Source organism: Macrobrachium nipponense, chromosome 8 (assembly GCF_015104395.2).
Source record: "Macrobrachium nipponense isolate FS-2020 chromosome 8, ASM1510439v2, whole genome shotgun sequence".
Taxonomy (NCBI): Eukaryota; Metazoa; Arthropoda; class Malacostraca; order Decapoda; family Palaemonidae; genus Macrobrachium; species Macrobrachium nipponense.
Genome location: NC_087203.1, coordinates 63617982 through 63633392, shown reverse-complemented (window position 1 = coordinate 63633392; position 15411 = coordinate 63617982). Strand labels below are relative to the sequence as shown.

Here is a 15411-nt window from a genome sequence, read left to right as displayed (position 1 = left end):
TGAAGTGTTTCTAACGACATACTGATCCTTTAGGTATTTGTAGTATAGCTTAATGGTATTTTTAAAGGTAGGTTGCTGCTTCCTAGCATCGTTATACCCGGTGTAATGCATCTCATATCTCCTTGTTGACCTGCTTAACCGAAAACCTCTTATTGACCAACGTTTGAGAAATATGGTTCAATTCTTCGTGAGTGTCTTATCATGAGGAATAGAGTGTTGAAGCTCTTCTTACGAGAGCTGTTGTGGTAGTTCTTTTAATCCTGGCTGACTATCTTGTATACATTAGAACCGTTGTTCCACGTTGGTGAGATCGATGGACGGGCAGTGAGAGAAAGAGAAGAAAAATGAGAAGTAGGGGATTGTGCTGTCTGCTTTCCGGTGTGATAACACATCTGCTGGTATTTCCTGGAGAACATTTTGGTTGTCGCCAGACTCACCACTGCAGATCAGTTTGCTCATGTTCTTCGGCTTGATCACATTCAATAGAGCCTGGGTAGAACGTGGCTTAGGAATTAACAAACACCTCAAGTTATACAACCCGCCCCCACCCCCCTCACGACTTATTTTTTCGTTTGATGCCTTCACAAAAGATTGACAACACTTGATACAAATTGGATGCAGCTGATGTAAGCAATCACATTTAATTCCGCTTGTTTGGAAGAGAGACTTCTACTTTCATATTATTATTATTATTATTATTATTATTATTATTATTATTATTATTATTATTATTATTATTATTCACAAAGAGAAAGCGTTCATATAACATAAGAATTGTGAAGGATGTTTGAGTTTTAGGTATACTTTAATAGCACTTTTAAATGTTATTCCATTTTTCTATTGATGTAAAGTTTGATATACTTGTTCACTTTCCATCTTCATTCAGGTGTCATATAATTCACATAATTCTGTCTTTAGGAATCTTGCTGATCTAATTAATACTGTTTGGGTTGATGTGAATGTGAACACATTTTCATTAATAGTTTTCGTTTCTGGTCAAAATCATTTCTTGTAGAATAAGGGAAAAATAGAAAACACAGTAACGACTATAAAATCACGTCACAACGATAGAAGTAAATCTCCTTGTTTAAACGTGCCTCTTCGACTAAAGGCTGTTACGGGTATCTGTATGTTAAAGTAAATGTCCTCATATATGCTAAACCCTTAAGTCGTCCCAGGGTTCGTATGCTCGTAATATACCTTTAAATATCCTAACCGGGAGAGAGATTCAGGACAGAAACACAATCCGATTCGTAACCAAGAGGATGTCGGAAAGACAAGGGGTATTAAAGGCGATTGTCTAGCGCTTGAGTGGCTCAGGGAGAGAGGAGCCTCGTTGTGCAGCCTACCATACGCCCATGTCTCTCCCCATGTTATGAGATCTCCAATGTTATCTTATGGGAAGTGGGAAACTTCACTTCTGTATTTCTTAAGGGTAGAATATTCGTGGATGTCTGCAGTTCTTACGAGTGCACAAGAACTCGTAAGCCAATATTTTTATTGCATTTTACTTGGTATCGAAGTCGATGATCATAAATTGATAAATTTATATCAGTGTCCTTAATCTGATCACCAGGCAAACACTTGGAATATTGAAATTAGCGCTCTTACATATATACATATCCTCTCTCTCTCTCTCTGTTGTTCCACATTTAATTGATTAACTAATGGCTTTCATCAGGGCCATACTAGTTTTACAAAGGAACTACACTCCAAAAGTAAAAATATATTGTGTGCGCATGTGTGTGTGTGTGTGTGTGTGTGTGTGTGTGTGTGTACACGAATCTGTCTTGGCTTGAATATTTCAATGGTCGCAGTCATAGTTTCTCATTTTTGATTACCAGAATTCAGTTATTTGTATGACTGTAATGTCGTATAACATAGAAACACGAGGTGTCCTTTCGATTCTTCGTTAACAGAAAACGGGTTTGATAGAACATTCGTCTTTATCAGTAAGAAATTGCTACAGGAAATAATGGAAAGCTCTATTTCTTATGACCTAAAAAAAAACATTTTAGAAATTAAGTAAATAACCAAATAATCCTCAGCTGCAGAAGTAAAACCTGAAGTAATTTTAAAGAGGGCTTGATTATTTCTATTAACATGGTAACTGAAGTGCAGTAACTATAAACAAAGTAATTGCTGACTAAAGCTAGAAATAAGTAAATAAGTCCTTTTTTTTATTTTTAATCAAAATAATGCGTAATTCTAAACGACTGAAACCAGAGAAGACATTTTTGTTATGTTTAATTTCAGCTATATTTACAATGGAGACAAACATTTACACAGAAGCTGACGCATAAAATCAATAGATGCTGGTTGGTTATTATAATATTATATAATATATTATCTATATATCTACTAAGTAATATATAAATATAAAGTTAAAATATAAAGTTCTTAATTATTAAGTTATTTATTATTTGGTTTTGGGGGGGGGGGGTTTGTATCAACAGTTATCTTATTCGACTGGGTGGTTTTGATAGTGTGGGCTTCCGGGTTGCATCCTGCCTTCTTAGGAGTCCATCACTTTTCTTACTATGTGCGCTGTTTCTAGTAGCACACTCTTCCATGAGTCCTGGAGCTACATCAGCATCTAGTTTTTGCAGGTGACTTTTCAGGACTCTTGGGGTTGTGTCTAGTGTTCTTATAATTATTGTTACAATTTCCACTGGCATATCCCATGTTCTTCTTATTTCTATTTTCAGGTCTTGAAACTTATCAGTTTTTTTTTCTATATCTTTCTCATCTACTCTGGTGTCACATGGTATTGCGACATCAGTGAGTGATACTTTCTTCTTGATTTTGTCAATCAACATCACTTCTGGTCTATTGGCATGTATCACCATATCTGTTCTGATACCATATTCCCAGAGGATCTTTGCCTGATCGTTTTCTTTCACTCCCTCAGGTTTGTGTTCACACCATTGGAAGGCTTTTGCTACGGAATTTGGCCACTTTTTGTATTGGTTCTAAGCAAATACCGGACATTCTCTTGCTATGTGGTTTATGGTCTCGTTTTTCATATTGCACTTGCTGCATATGGGTGAGATGTTATTTCCATCTATCATTCATTGGACACTTCTGGTTCTTAGGGCCTGATCTTGCGCCACTGTTCCCTTCTGTTTCCTTCTTGAGTTCTCTCCTCTGTAGCCATTGTGTCAATGCTTGTCAGTTCTTTATTCTGTCTTATGTACTGCCTGTGCATTGGTTTGTTGTGCTATTCCTTCGTTTTGTTCGTCATTCTCTTGTCTCTGTATATTTCTGGGTCTTCATCTATTTTTGTCAGTCCTTCTTCCCATAGACTCCTTAGCCACTTGTTTTCACTGGTTTTCAGATATTGCCCCAGTGCTCTGCTCTCGATGTTGACACAGTCCTCAATGCTCAGTAGTCCTCCCCCTCCTTACTTTCACGGTATGTATAGCCTATCTGTATTTGCTCTTGGGTGTAGTGCTTATTTGGTCTATGCTGCAGAGTTCAGCCTTCGCCCACACCACTACTCCTGTGATTCATCTGATTGCCGGCACTGCCCATGTGTTTATGACTTTCATCATACTTCTGATGTTAAGTTTTGACTTGAGTATCACCTTAAGTCCTTGCATATATTCTTTCCTGATTGTGTCCTTCATCTTTTAATGTTTTATATCCTCTTCTTCTATTATTTCCAGGTATTTGTATCCTGTCTCAACTATGTGCTTGATGCCATTCCCATCTGGTACCTTTATCCCTTTAGTCCTTGTCACCTTGCCATTTTGTATATTGACCAAGGCGCATATTTCTGTTCCAAACTCCATACTGATGTCCCCAGATACAATTCTTACAGTCTGGATTAGGATATCTATTTCCTTGATGCTCTTACCATACAGCTTGATGTCATGCATGAACATCAGATGGCTAATTCTGTTGCCTCCTTTCCTGAGTTGGTATCCAGCATGCAACTTCTGCAGTACTTTTGTCATGGGAATCACGGCTATTATGAAGAGTAGTGTGGACAGTTAGTTGCCTTGAAAGATCCCTCTTCTGATGTTAACCTCCACTAGTCTTATTCTAGGCCTTGTTCACACTAACGGGGCAAACACTTTCCCCATAACCTGTTCCACCATACTGACTGAACTGGAAGTGCTCGACAGGCATGCATGCTAGTGAGGACAAGCCATAAGTATTGTATTCCAGTTGCACATTGTATTTCTTAGGAAGCTGGTGGTGTTTTTCTCCGCTCCACATATTTTCAAGTATTCTATTACCCACGTGTGTGGTATCATGGTGAAGGCTTTCTTGTAGGTTGGTTTTCATTCTCTCACTGTTCTTCATTATCATTTTGTCTATCAGGAGCTTGTCTTTTGTGCCCCTACACTTCCTTCTACAGACTTTCTATTGGTGGGGGAAGATGTTTGTATCCTCTAGGTAGTTGTATAGCCTTTCACTGATGACACCTGTTAGTAACTTACACATTACTGGTAGGCAGGTGATAGGCCTGTAGTTACTTACTATATTTCCCTTGTTCTTGTCTGCCTGTACTTGGATGTTCTCCCTGTGGCCATCCATTTGGGTGCATGGTGGTTTGTGATACAATGCTGGAATTGTTCGGCTATTCATGGGTGTAGGGTCTTGAAGTGTTTGAGTCAGTATCCATGCACTTCATTGGGACCTGGGGCTTTCAAGTTGGTCATTTTCTTTAGCTGGTGTCTAATAAGTGTGTCTAATATTGTCTGTCATGATCTTGGCGAATCTTTGTTTTATCCTCCACATTTCTTCTGCCTTGACATCATGGAGCAATGTTGCATGTTTGTTGTGTAATACCTGATTGCTCCATATGTTTTTTTCTTACTAGGTTCGGCTTCAGGAATTTCCTGGTGGTTTTCTTACCTTCTTAGTTGGCTGTATAATCTTTTTCAGTTGGTTATAAACAGTTTGTTCTGTTGTTATCCTTTATTCCTGTTCATGTACTGTTGGATCTTATGTGCTTTTTCTTTAAGCCTCTGCATGATATCTTATATTGTGTTGTGTAGTCCCTTATCCTATACCTTGCATTTCTCATTCAGTTCCTCTCATGTTTTCTAGCTCTTAGCCTCCTTTCTGCCATCTCTTTCAGTTTACTCAAGATCTCATCCCCATGATTTGTTTTTCCAGGTGCCTTTTCCAAGGCAGTTGCTGTTTTGGTGTCTGTTGGGTTGGTTGTGACGGTGGTGTTATTGTTTGTATCCCCATGAGTTTTGCTACTAGTTTTGCTCCTGCATATGCCAGGTTATTTGTTTCTATGATACTGGTGTTGTACATTTGTCTCACTATTTCATGAACTTCACTTGTTTTCTCCCTTAATTTCTTTGTGTTATAGGCTTTCATGGATAAGATCTTCGTTCTTTCTGTATCTGGCTTCATCCATTGTCTGATCTTTTCCACCCATTCCGACCACTGTTACATCTTCGGTGTTTCTTTGGGTGCTGTTCTTTAGTGACTCATCAATCCTGTCGTCTTCTGCAGTATTGTCTCTTAGTTCATCTTCTTGTCCTTTGTTGCTGAGAGTTATTTCTCTATTACGTTCCTCTCTTTCTGTTATGGATAGCCAGTTCTTTTCCTTATGTTCCTTTCTTGGTTTGCCAGCCTCTGTTCTGTTTGGGGGGTGTTATTTCTCTCATTCCAGATGTTGACCAACCTTCTTCTGTATCCTCTTTCTGTCGGGTTGCTTCTGATGTAACATCTCCATATTTCCTTATTTTCTTCTCTTGTCCATTTCTTCTTCTGATTTGCCACTGTAGCTACAGTTTCTGGTTGCTGGGTACTGTCGTTGTGGTGTTCATTTGCTGGATGACAACCGCAAAGTACCTGGCCATCTTACCCTCCAATTGGGTTGTATACCTGGCTGCGGAATGAAGCTCCTCTGTTGTTAGAGGTTCCATTCATGTCGTCGTTTTCATTTCTTTCCATCATTGCTGAGTTGTGCTATTTAACCCATAGCTGGACCCTACCCCATCGGGGATAGGGACTCATTTACTGCTGAGTAGACTGATGAAATTGTGGTAAAGGTCCTTTCCCAAGGAATCAACGCCGAGGAGAGAGCAGTGACCCATCCAACGACTGACCATCCCCATTGTTGCTTAACCAGTCCATTGATGACCTAGATCACCGACTACACCATTCTTTGATCTGGCCCATGTACCAATTGATGCTAAGGGCAACTGCATTTCTCATAAGTGGAGCTTTTAGTACACCACAGTTGTTATTATTATTATTATTATTATTATTATTATTATTCAATAGATGAAAATTATTCATATGGAACAAGCACACAGGAGCCATTGACTTGAAATTCAAGCTTCCAAAGAATATGGTGTTTATTAGGAAGAAGTAAGAGGAAGTAAAGGGAAATGCAGAAAGAGATACCACTTATTAAAAAATTAATTAGTAAATAGATAAATAGATAAAAGATCAAAATTCAAGATGAATAGTAATAGGGTAGTAATGCATTGCCTTTTCACTTAAACCTCTGAAATTCAGATTGCACGACATCCTTTGGGAGGCTGTTCCACAGTCCAACGGTGTACAGAATAAAGGACCTCTGGAGCTGAGAAGTACAACAGTGAGTCACATTTACTGTATATTGGGGTTGCTGTTCAGCGAATCTGGCTGCTCTCGGCAGCTAAATGGAATCAGGGATCAGTTGTGAATGTGAAAGTTATATCTCTTGAAATACAATTTATGAAAAAGTGACAAACAAGCAACCTTTTGTCGATGGTCCAATTCATAACTGCTTCTGTTAGGAAACAGGAACCTACCACCACGAACCTCTCCATCTAAAAGAGAAAAATTTCCTGCAGAAGCAAACATCCACACCAGAAAACAGTATTCTAGTAAAGGGAGTACAACTGACCTAAAACAGATTGCAATTGATTTTATCGCCGTTATAAACACCAGTATATGAGGCTTTATGAACAATACCTAACTCGTGTGCAAATAGTTAAAGCTTCAGACTCATTCAGCAAAGTTCCATCCACCTGAAGTGGAGTATTTGGTGGGAAATCTGTATGAGATCTGCTAATCAATAGCTTTTTCATTGTACTGGAGTTTATCCTCATACCCCACCAACTACACCATTCGGGTCCATGTCCTGATTGAGGCTGAGAGCAGCTTTATTTCTCATAAGTGGAGACTTTACTACACCCACAAGACTTGCATCATCGGCATACTGAACAATCTTGTTTTCCAGGCCACTTGTATACGCTAAAAATAACAGTGGACCAAGAACTTCCCTGTGGGACTCCTGACACACTAGATCTTAGTTCTTTAACGATCCCATCCATAGCAGCTTGCTGCTGCTTACATGTAAAGAAACCTTGAAGTTAAGCTAAACCATATCCACCCACTCCAAGATTCTGAAGTTTATAAATAAGAACACTGTGATTTACCAAATCGAAGGCAGCACAAAATACTACGTGGATTACTCTACACATAAAACCTTTATCAAGGTTCCATTGCAATTGGCATTCCAAGTCTAGATAAGTATTGCAGGTCCCTACCTATTTCCTCTGTGCATATTGACTATCAGCTGACAATCCTTTAGATTCCATATACTTATCTAGTGGCTGAAAAAAAACTATGCCGACATGAAAATCTATAGAATGATGCAATTTTGGGAGACAACACACTAGAAACTTTTTTAAAAACAAAAGGAAAAAACCATCAGGATCGTCTCTACCCCAGCTTTCATGATTATCATGTATTTTCTTAACATCCCTAGAGTGAACTGTAAATTTTGTAAGAATAAGTTCAGAGTGACAAGTATCAGGAAAAGGGACGTCCTCAGTTGATTGCTTAGCTTCAAAGGGTCAATGAAGCAATTCAGCATTTTCCTTAGGGCCAGTAACCAATCCTACCTTCATCTGTTAGTAGTGGTGGAATGGACGACGTGCATAATCCAAAGAGAGATCATGATAATTTGGTCCACCACAGATGAGGCTGATTATTTCCTTCAAGTTTCCTCTTCAAGGAATTATTGGAAGTTCTTTCTGTTGTATGGTAAGTTTTATTCACAGCACGACGAAACTCAGTAAAAATGGAGTAATTATCATTTGAACGTTTTCTTCTCCATGTGGTGAATTTGGTCTGTTGGTCATTGTAAGTTCGTCTACATATGTCATCAAACCATGGTTGGTAATTTATCCTGAATTTGACGACCTTTCTAGGAACATACCTTATCAAAATAGCCATCCGTTTTTCATTTAACTTTTTCTTGGGATTAGGATGGAATATGACATCTGAAATATTAAGTGCCGGACAAGTTTCAATAATGCGATCCCAATTGGCTCTAGATTTCAGCCAGACCGTTTTGTCAACGGTGGCATTAGGAATAAAATGATTAACAGTTAAGTCCATCTCAATGGTTCAGTGATCAAAAGTGCCAATATATTCGCAGACCTTGCCTTGACAAAAGCTGGAATATCTGCTAATATAAGTTCTCATCTATACGTATGGGTTTGAGCACATGTCGACATAAATGCGTATGAGAAAATATATAAGGGTAACTTGTCCTGTAAATAAGGAGAAATATTTACTTTGCGCCGTCGGATCCGAAGGAAAAGTCCCAGAATATCTCGAATTATGGCTCTTGCATTAGATTTTAGCATATTGTTAAGATAATATTATTAAAAAAATTTACGAACAAAAATGTTGCTTAAATTGTCAGTCTTTTTTTGGCCCACCATAAGCAGAAACCGAGACTGAAATAGGAATAGAATTTCACATGTGCATATAAACTACCCTACCTATCCAATCAACTGACACCACAGAAAACAGACTACATTGTGTTTTGTAAAACACATCATATGCAAATTCAGTGTTCTTTATTTTTTTGCGCATATGACCGGGTGATTCCAACCATTAGGTTTTTCAATACAAAAACTTCGCATGCATTTCAAATGCCCAAAAATAATAAAAATGACAGTTGAAACTACGTTTGAATATTGGAAAAAAAAAGTTATCGAGAATCGCATTGTTGTTGGAGCAAATTCAAAACAAACTGAAATTACTGGCCTTGTTCTGTCCTGAATTGTGTGGGAAATTAATGTTTCGACAAAAGAAGAATTAATCATTTTCTTTCGCTGTTTTAGAGTGTCAGATCAAGTGGCATCTTTCACATCTTATGTCTTGTTCACATTATTATTATTATTATATTGTACGCTCAAAAATTTAACCATATCATCAGAAATGTGCCGGCAAGGCATCCCATGGTAATCATTTAACCCAAACGATTGTGACAGAATCCTTTGCAAGATCAATAGGTTACAGTCATGGCAAAAATTAGATATGAGTAACTTTAAATATGATAATTTCAAAATAAATTACTATAATTTAACGATCATATCCATTTCCAGTCATATGTCCCCTCAAAGAACCGAGGTACTGTGAATTCCGATTTCCTGTATCCGGAAAAGGGGTAAACTGGACGCAGTTTTGCGCTGAATGGAAAAATTGCGACTGAATAACCTGAAACGGTTCTCGAAAACAGACAAAAATGCATGGGCGGAATTCTACGGGCTCTCAAGATTTCAGGTTGCTGTAGTTTGCTAATTGTTATTTACAGTTAGCGCGACACTATTTGCTATTAATATCAGTACAGTTATACAGCAAAGCCAATTTAAAAAAATAATTTAATCAAGATCACCTTTATTAATAGTTACATTGTTATTGTTGCAGCAGTTGTCGAACTTGTCTTGCATTTACATATTTTATTATCTTGACAAGTTTTATCGCAATATTTTTTACTAATCCTAATTTTTTCTTATTTTAAATTGATTCCTCCATGCCCATCCTCCATTCATAGAAACTGGCAAACTTTAGTAACTTAGACGGTTAAAAAAAAAAAAAAAACAGGAACCGAGTCTCTCAGTGTTTACGAGCGGCCAATGTGTATAGATTTTGAATGCCATTTTTGTGGAGTCTATTTTTACCATCACCCTAAACTGAACCCATCTACATTGAAAGCTAAAGGTGGGGAACAGCGATTTTTAGGGTTTATAGGATACCCTTAGTTTGTTTATCATTGCTGATTTAACCTGCTTCCGGGGTTAAGGGCATTGAATTTGCATGGTGTGTAGACTAGTTGAGCCATTTGTTTTAGAATAGGATCTGTCAATGGTACCGTCCATAAGATCTAGTTTCCAGAGCTCACTCGATGAAATCATGTCGTCGGTTTTACTAATAATAGCGGATTCCAGAAAACACTTCTTGTTCGAACAAGTGCTGCAGATGAACTTCGCGGCCTCATTCCAATTAATCGTGCGAACTCAATCACTCTCATTCAGGGGAAGATCCTCGAGCTATATCATCGTCTCTTAGAGAGCGCTCATTCTCCGATATTCCTCGAGAAAGAGAGCGGTTCTTCCCCACCTCCGTAAGATTTTTCCACGTTTTCACATGACTTTTGTAAACGCCGGATCCGGCTCTATTCTCGTTCAAAAAAGCTTGATGAGCGAACTCCCCGATAGTTTGCGGGCAGTAAAAGCGAAGGGGTTATTGAATTCGGGAGGATCAGAAACCCTTTTTTAAGTCTTAGATATAAGGGAGATTTTGTTTGTTTATATATATATATATATATATATATATATATATATATATATATATATATATATATATATATACACACACATTTATGCGTGTGTGTGTATGTATGTGTGTGTAGGTGCAAAAATTCATTATCACCATATGAAATTCTTAGTCTCCAATATTTATCAGTGTATGAATTGAATTTGTTAAAAGAAAATATTTACCCAATTAAATGCCAAGAGGTGTGATATTGGTGTGCTGTTTAGATATCATATTCTATTCATATCCATTAGATAAAATAATACCCTCCATAAAATTTACCCTTGGGAAAGAAGAAAACGGAAAATTGCCCTTTTCAGATTTATTGGCGCACAGCTCAGATTAAAAATTAAAATTTTTCGTCTACAGCAAACCTAGAAACATTTGTTCTTTCATTTACTTTTATTCTCTTTATTTGAACAGCGCACGGACTGTTGTTTTTTCTGCCTATTTTTAAGGGCGCTGCCGGTCTGTAGGCCGGAATTTGGGTTATCCAGACGCTTGTTGCGGAAACGCTTTGATTAAAGCTCGGAAAACCTTTTATGGGCAGACAAAAACGAAATTGTTTACAAACTGTAATATTCTAGTGTTTTAGTTTTATTATAAATTTGTTTTCATAATAGCCATAGATTTTTCCAGCTTCAGTTGTTAATGTAGTTTTTGAAACACTAGGGACAATTAAAATTCTCCGAGAAATAAAAGTGGGTGTAACAGTAAGAAATTTAGATTCCGTGTAAAAAATGTAATAAAAAATGCCGCACAAAGTGTAAGAACAGGTAACATGCTAAGTGCACCGTTTGTATACATAAATAGCAGTAATCACGATATTGATTAAATACAATTAGAGTTTTAGTTATATGGTGTAGAGGAGATCTGGCTAAAATAATGAATAGAATCCCTTATTATTAAAAAAAGTCTGATAAGTTATTCAATACCAATCGGGGTTACTGAAGGGTATTGAGACACAAGTAGGTAATGAAGTATGACCATAGTTGACAGTTGTATAATATGTTTAGCTATTATCATCATTTGTATCTGAACGGCGATGAGGTGTAGACATACGTGAAAGCGCGCGGTTCCAGCCAATGCCTTCTACCCTTCTGAGCCAAATATAAATGTAGCTTGCTTTTATAGCACAAACTTTACGGCTAGCAATACATGTTGATTGCTGTGGCACATGAAGCTTGTCTTAAAATAATGAACGCCGCATGTGAACCAGCATTACACACACACACACACACACACACATCGTAACCGTCAGTGATCTCGAGAGGGAGACGAGAAGTCCAACAATGCCTCATCTCCTCCAAAAAAGCAATTCCCCTCTTTCTCAAAAATTTTTATATAACAAATTCAGAGAGAAACTTACCACGTTAACAGTGTAATAAACATTACAAGAAATCTTTTCACAATGATTTCATATCCTCATCTGTATTGGGTGCGTGTGTGTGTGTCTGTGTGTACGTTATTACAGTAACAGGCAAGCATTGTGCATACCCAAGGCTAGCAAACTTATTCTAAATTACTAGGTAAAATCCTAATGGGTAGCACCCCTATGGAGCTATCACCCCTCTGAACGTGCGGGTACAATATATATATATATATATATATATATATATATATATATATATATATATATATATATATATGACGGACGCTGGGGCGGGGGCAATCAGTAACCAGGGGACTGCTGGTTGCTCTCTGGCCCAGAAGAAGACTCCGAAAATGACCTAAACAAGCCTAGGTCATGAAGAACACTTGGCCCATTAAGACCAGACGGACGCTGGGGGCCAACCAGTAGCCGGGGGGGTACTATATATATATATATATATATATATATATATATATTATAGTATATATCTATATATATATTATTATTATATATATTATATTTATATATTCTTAAGGCGAAGGGAAAAGGCGGCAATGTTACATGAGTTTATTATGCCAACGTTTCACAACCGTTGCTTTCGTCGCATTTTCAAGGATAGCACTGATTAAAAAAACCATCTCACAAAAAGTCACTTTAAAACATCGATTTGCGCACACATTATGAGACAAATTGCAGAACTGGATGTAAACTGACTAAATCCAGAGCTCTCGAATATAAGGAATCATCTAAAATTGTGTAAAACGTATATTAATTGTAAAGATTTTTCTATAATAGGATACGCTCAAAACGAAAACATCAGTATACTTGAATCTTTTATTTATAAAGAAGACGGTTCCAACACTAAATACTTAAACAACTTCTGTCCTGTTGTTTGTCGGTTAACCTTTTGATTTTGTTTTCCTTCTCTCGACCTTTCTTGCTCTTGCTGGGTCTTGAGTAAACTTATGTTTCCAGTCTTATTACTTCTGATGTTTATGCATGTCCTGTTCCTATAATTTGTGTACGAATCGATGTTTTAATGTGACTTTTTATAAGATGGTTTTTTAATCACTGCAGCCTGGAAAATGCGGCAAAAGCAACAGTCGTGAAACGTCGGCATAATAATCGTATGTAACAATCGTGCCTTTTCCCTTCCCCTTCGCAATTGTATCCTTAGTTGAGACTCACCATCATTGGATATACATACCTAAATACATACTATATATATATATATATATATATAATATATATATATATATATATATGTGTGTGTGTGTGTGTGTGTGTGTGTGTGTGTGTGTTTGTTTCTTTGTCTATGTGCTCCCATAACCACTGCTGATATATGATTACAAAGAAATAAGAGCCAAGAAGACGATTTGGTGAATGAAGTTTAATATGACATGAGTACACCAATAAGGAGACAGAGTAACTAGTAAAATCAATATTAGTTACTGTGATAAGACCTGTGTGACTTACGATTCACCTGGTAGGGTTTCCATTGGTATTGCAGTTATTAGTATATATTCATGTTTTTATTGCACTTTATTGTTTTTCAGGAGCAACATTCACAACCACAATAGGAAAACTCGAAACAACAGTTTTGTGATAATCAAACCTTTAAACAATCATTCGCATGAAAATCAATATTTTGAATCAATTGTTTTAAAAAGAAAATTGAGCCCAAAAAATCCCTTCCTTTCCCCTGTTTCCCCATACCACTACTGTGATGTTTCTTTGAAAAGACACCTGTCAACGAATATTCATGACCGTTATTAGTTCTGAATTGGGAGAACCCCGAAAAACGAACTCTGATTTAACAATGAAAAGTTCTAACACGTTCATCAGGACATTAATAAAAGTGGAAGAAATCGTAAGATATCTGCTTAAAAATGGGTAACTAATCAGTGAATCGAATCTTGAAAATAAAATCACCTCTGGCCATTAAACTACAGAGGGTTTAGACAGAAAAACCGAAAACTCAATTCGAACAGGCTCAAAGTCTTTTTTTTTAATTCATGTAACTACAAAGTAATTTATATTGGAAAAAAGACTGACGCAAAAGTCCTAAATCACTAAACTTTATTTTTGAATGTTTTTTTTTTTTTAATTGTCATGACATACATATTAATACGTGACGAATATTCTCATTAGAATTTGAAAAGCTGAGAGAGAGAAGAGAGAAGGAGAAGAAGAGAAGAGAGGAAGAGATAGGAGAGAGAGAGAGAGAGAGAGAGAGAGAGAGGAGAGAGAGAGGCTTATCCAATTTAGTCAGTTGGTTGTCTCGGATTATACGAATGTAAGCAATGAATAACATAGCTAAATATACGCCATTCATTGATACATAAGGAAAGAAGCAAAGGGTTCTATTGGAAACTTTTAATGGAAGTTTTTATGACAACGAGCTTTAAAGAATAAGGTTTGTGACCCAAATTTGCTTTGAGAAGGAAATATTTTTTTGAGCAAAGGCTGAATTGAAGTGGTATCCAAAATGCTATGTCCGGTTTACTTTTAGAGCATACAGTCACAGAATTAGCACAAATGAAACGGGATTTCAAATATATGTAAATGTGTCCAGGTGTTTAAGTTTGATTGAATTTCACTAATATTTATTGTGACCTACTGAGCAATAAACGTTGTCAGTCAGAAGGCTAATTAGTGTATTATAATTATACCAAAGATATCACCGTGCACCTTCTCGTATCTTCATCGTTTTAAGACATTCAATTTTATATCGTAAAGAGACCCCAGGGAAATAGGAGTCACAGTGAAGAATAAAACAGACGATTGATAGTACATGAAATTGTAAGTCTCCCTGAAGCTTCTTCGGTGCCTGTTATACAGACATAGTTATAAATCATCTGGCTATTGTTGGTAAGGAAATCAACATTTCTAGCGATTAAGTAGGAAATTATATCGACAATATTTTTTGGGGAATGCTCTGTCCTTTTTATCGCCGCATTTTGCCGATTTCCAAGAGATGGGTAGACGATAATCATTTCTTAAGTAAATGAGACGTGAATCAGCTAATGTGTGGCCACCATTAACTCGTAGCTATTAAATGTATTCTCTATATTATACTCTAAGATTAATTCGCCAATGGCATAAGATATTCATATAGAATTTACTGTTATAAATAAATCATTAATCTTTGGGTGGGTCAACAAGTGCTTGAGTAAGTTTACCGCCTTTTACCTCGAAGATTCTTAAGAAAAAATTGCAAACAGCCATTATCTTTCGATGACATTTTCTTTGTCTATAATATAAAGGTGATAATACCCGAGGGATAATTTATACACTTGTAGAGTTTCAGTGTAAATCTATTAGTTCCGATCTTCTTGTTCATCTTTAGACCTATTTGCGTGATGTACACTTATTGTTTCGTATAGACTTGAGACTTATTATAGCGAATTAACGATAGTACATTAGTTTTTCAAACTATATTAGCCGGCTTTATGTATGTT

At 36.8% G+C, this 15411-nt stretch overlaps 1 protein-coding gene across 1 annotated transcript in view; it reads right to left on the bottom strand.

The window, feature by feature from the left end:
• Window positions 1-6472: 6472 nt before the first annotated feature.
• LOC135223114 (uncharacterized) overlaps window positions 6473-15411 on the bottom strand; it is a 25039-nt gene continuing 16100 nt past the window's right edge. Inside the window, exons 3-4 of the mRNA XM_064261618.1 lie at window positions 7076-7218; window positions 6473-6562 (exon numbers count right to left, since the gene is read on the bottom strand). Coding sequence (XP_064117688.1) covers window positions 6473-6562; window positions 7076-7218 — 233 coding nt within the window. The remainder of the gene's footprint in view (window positions 6563-7075; window positions 7219-15411) is intronic.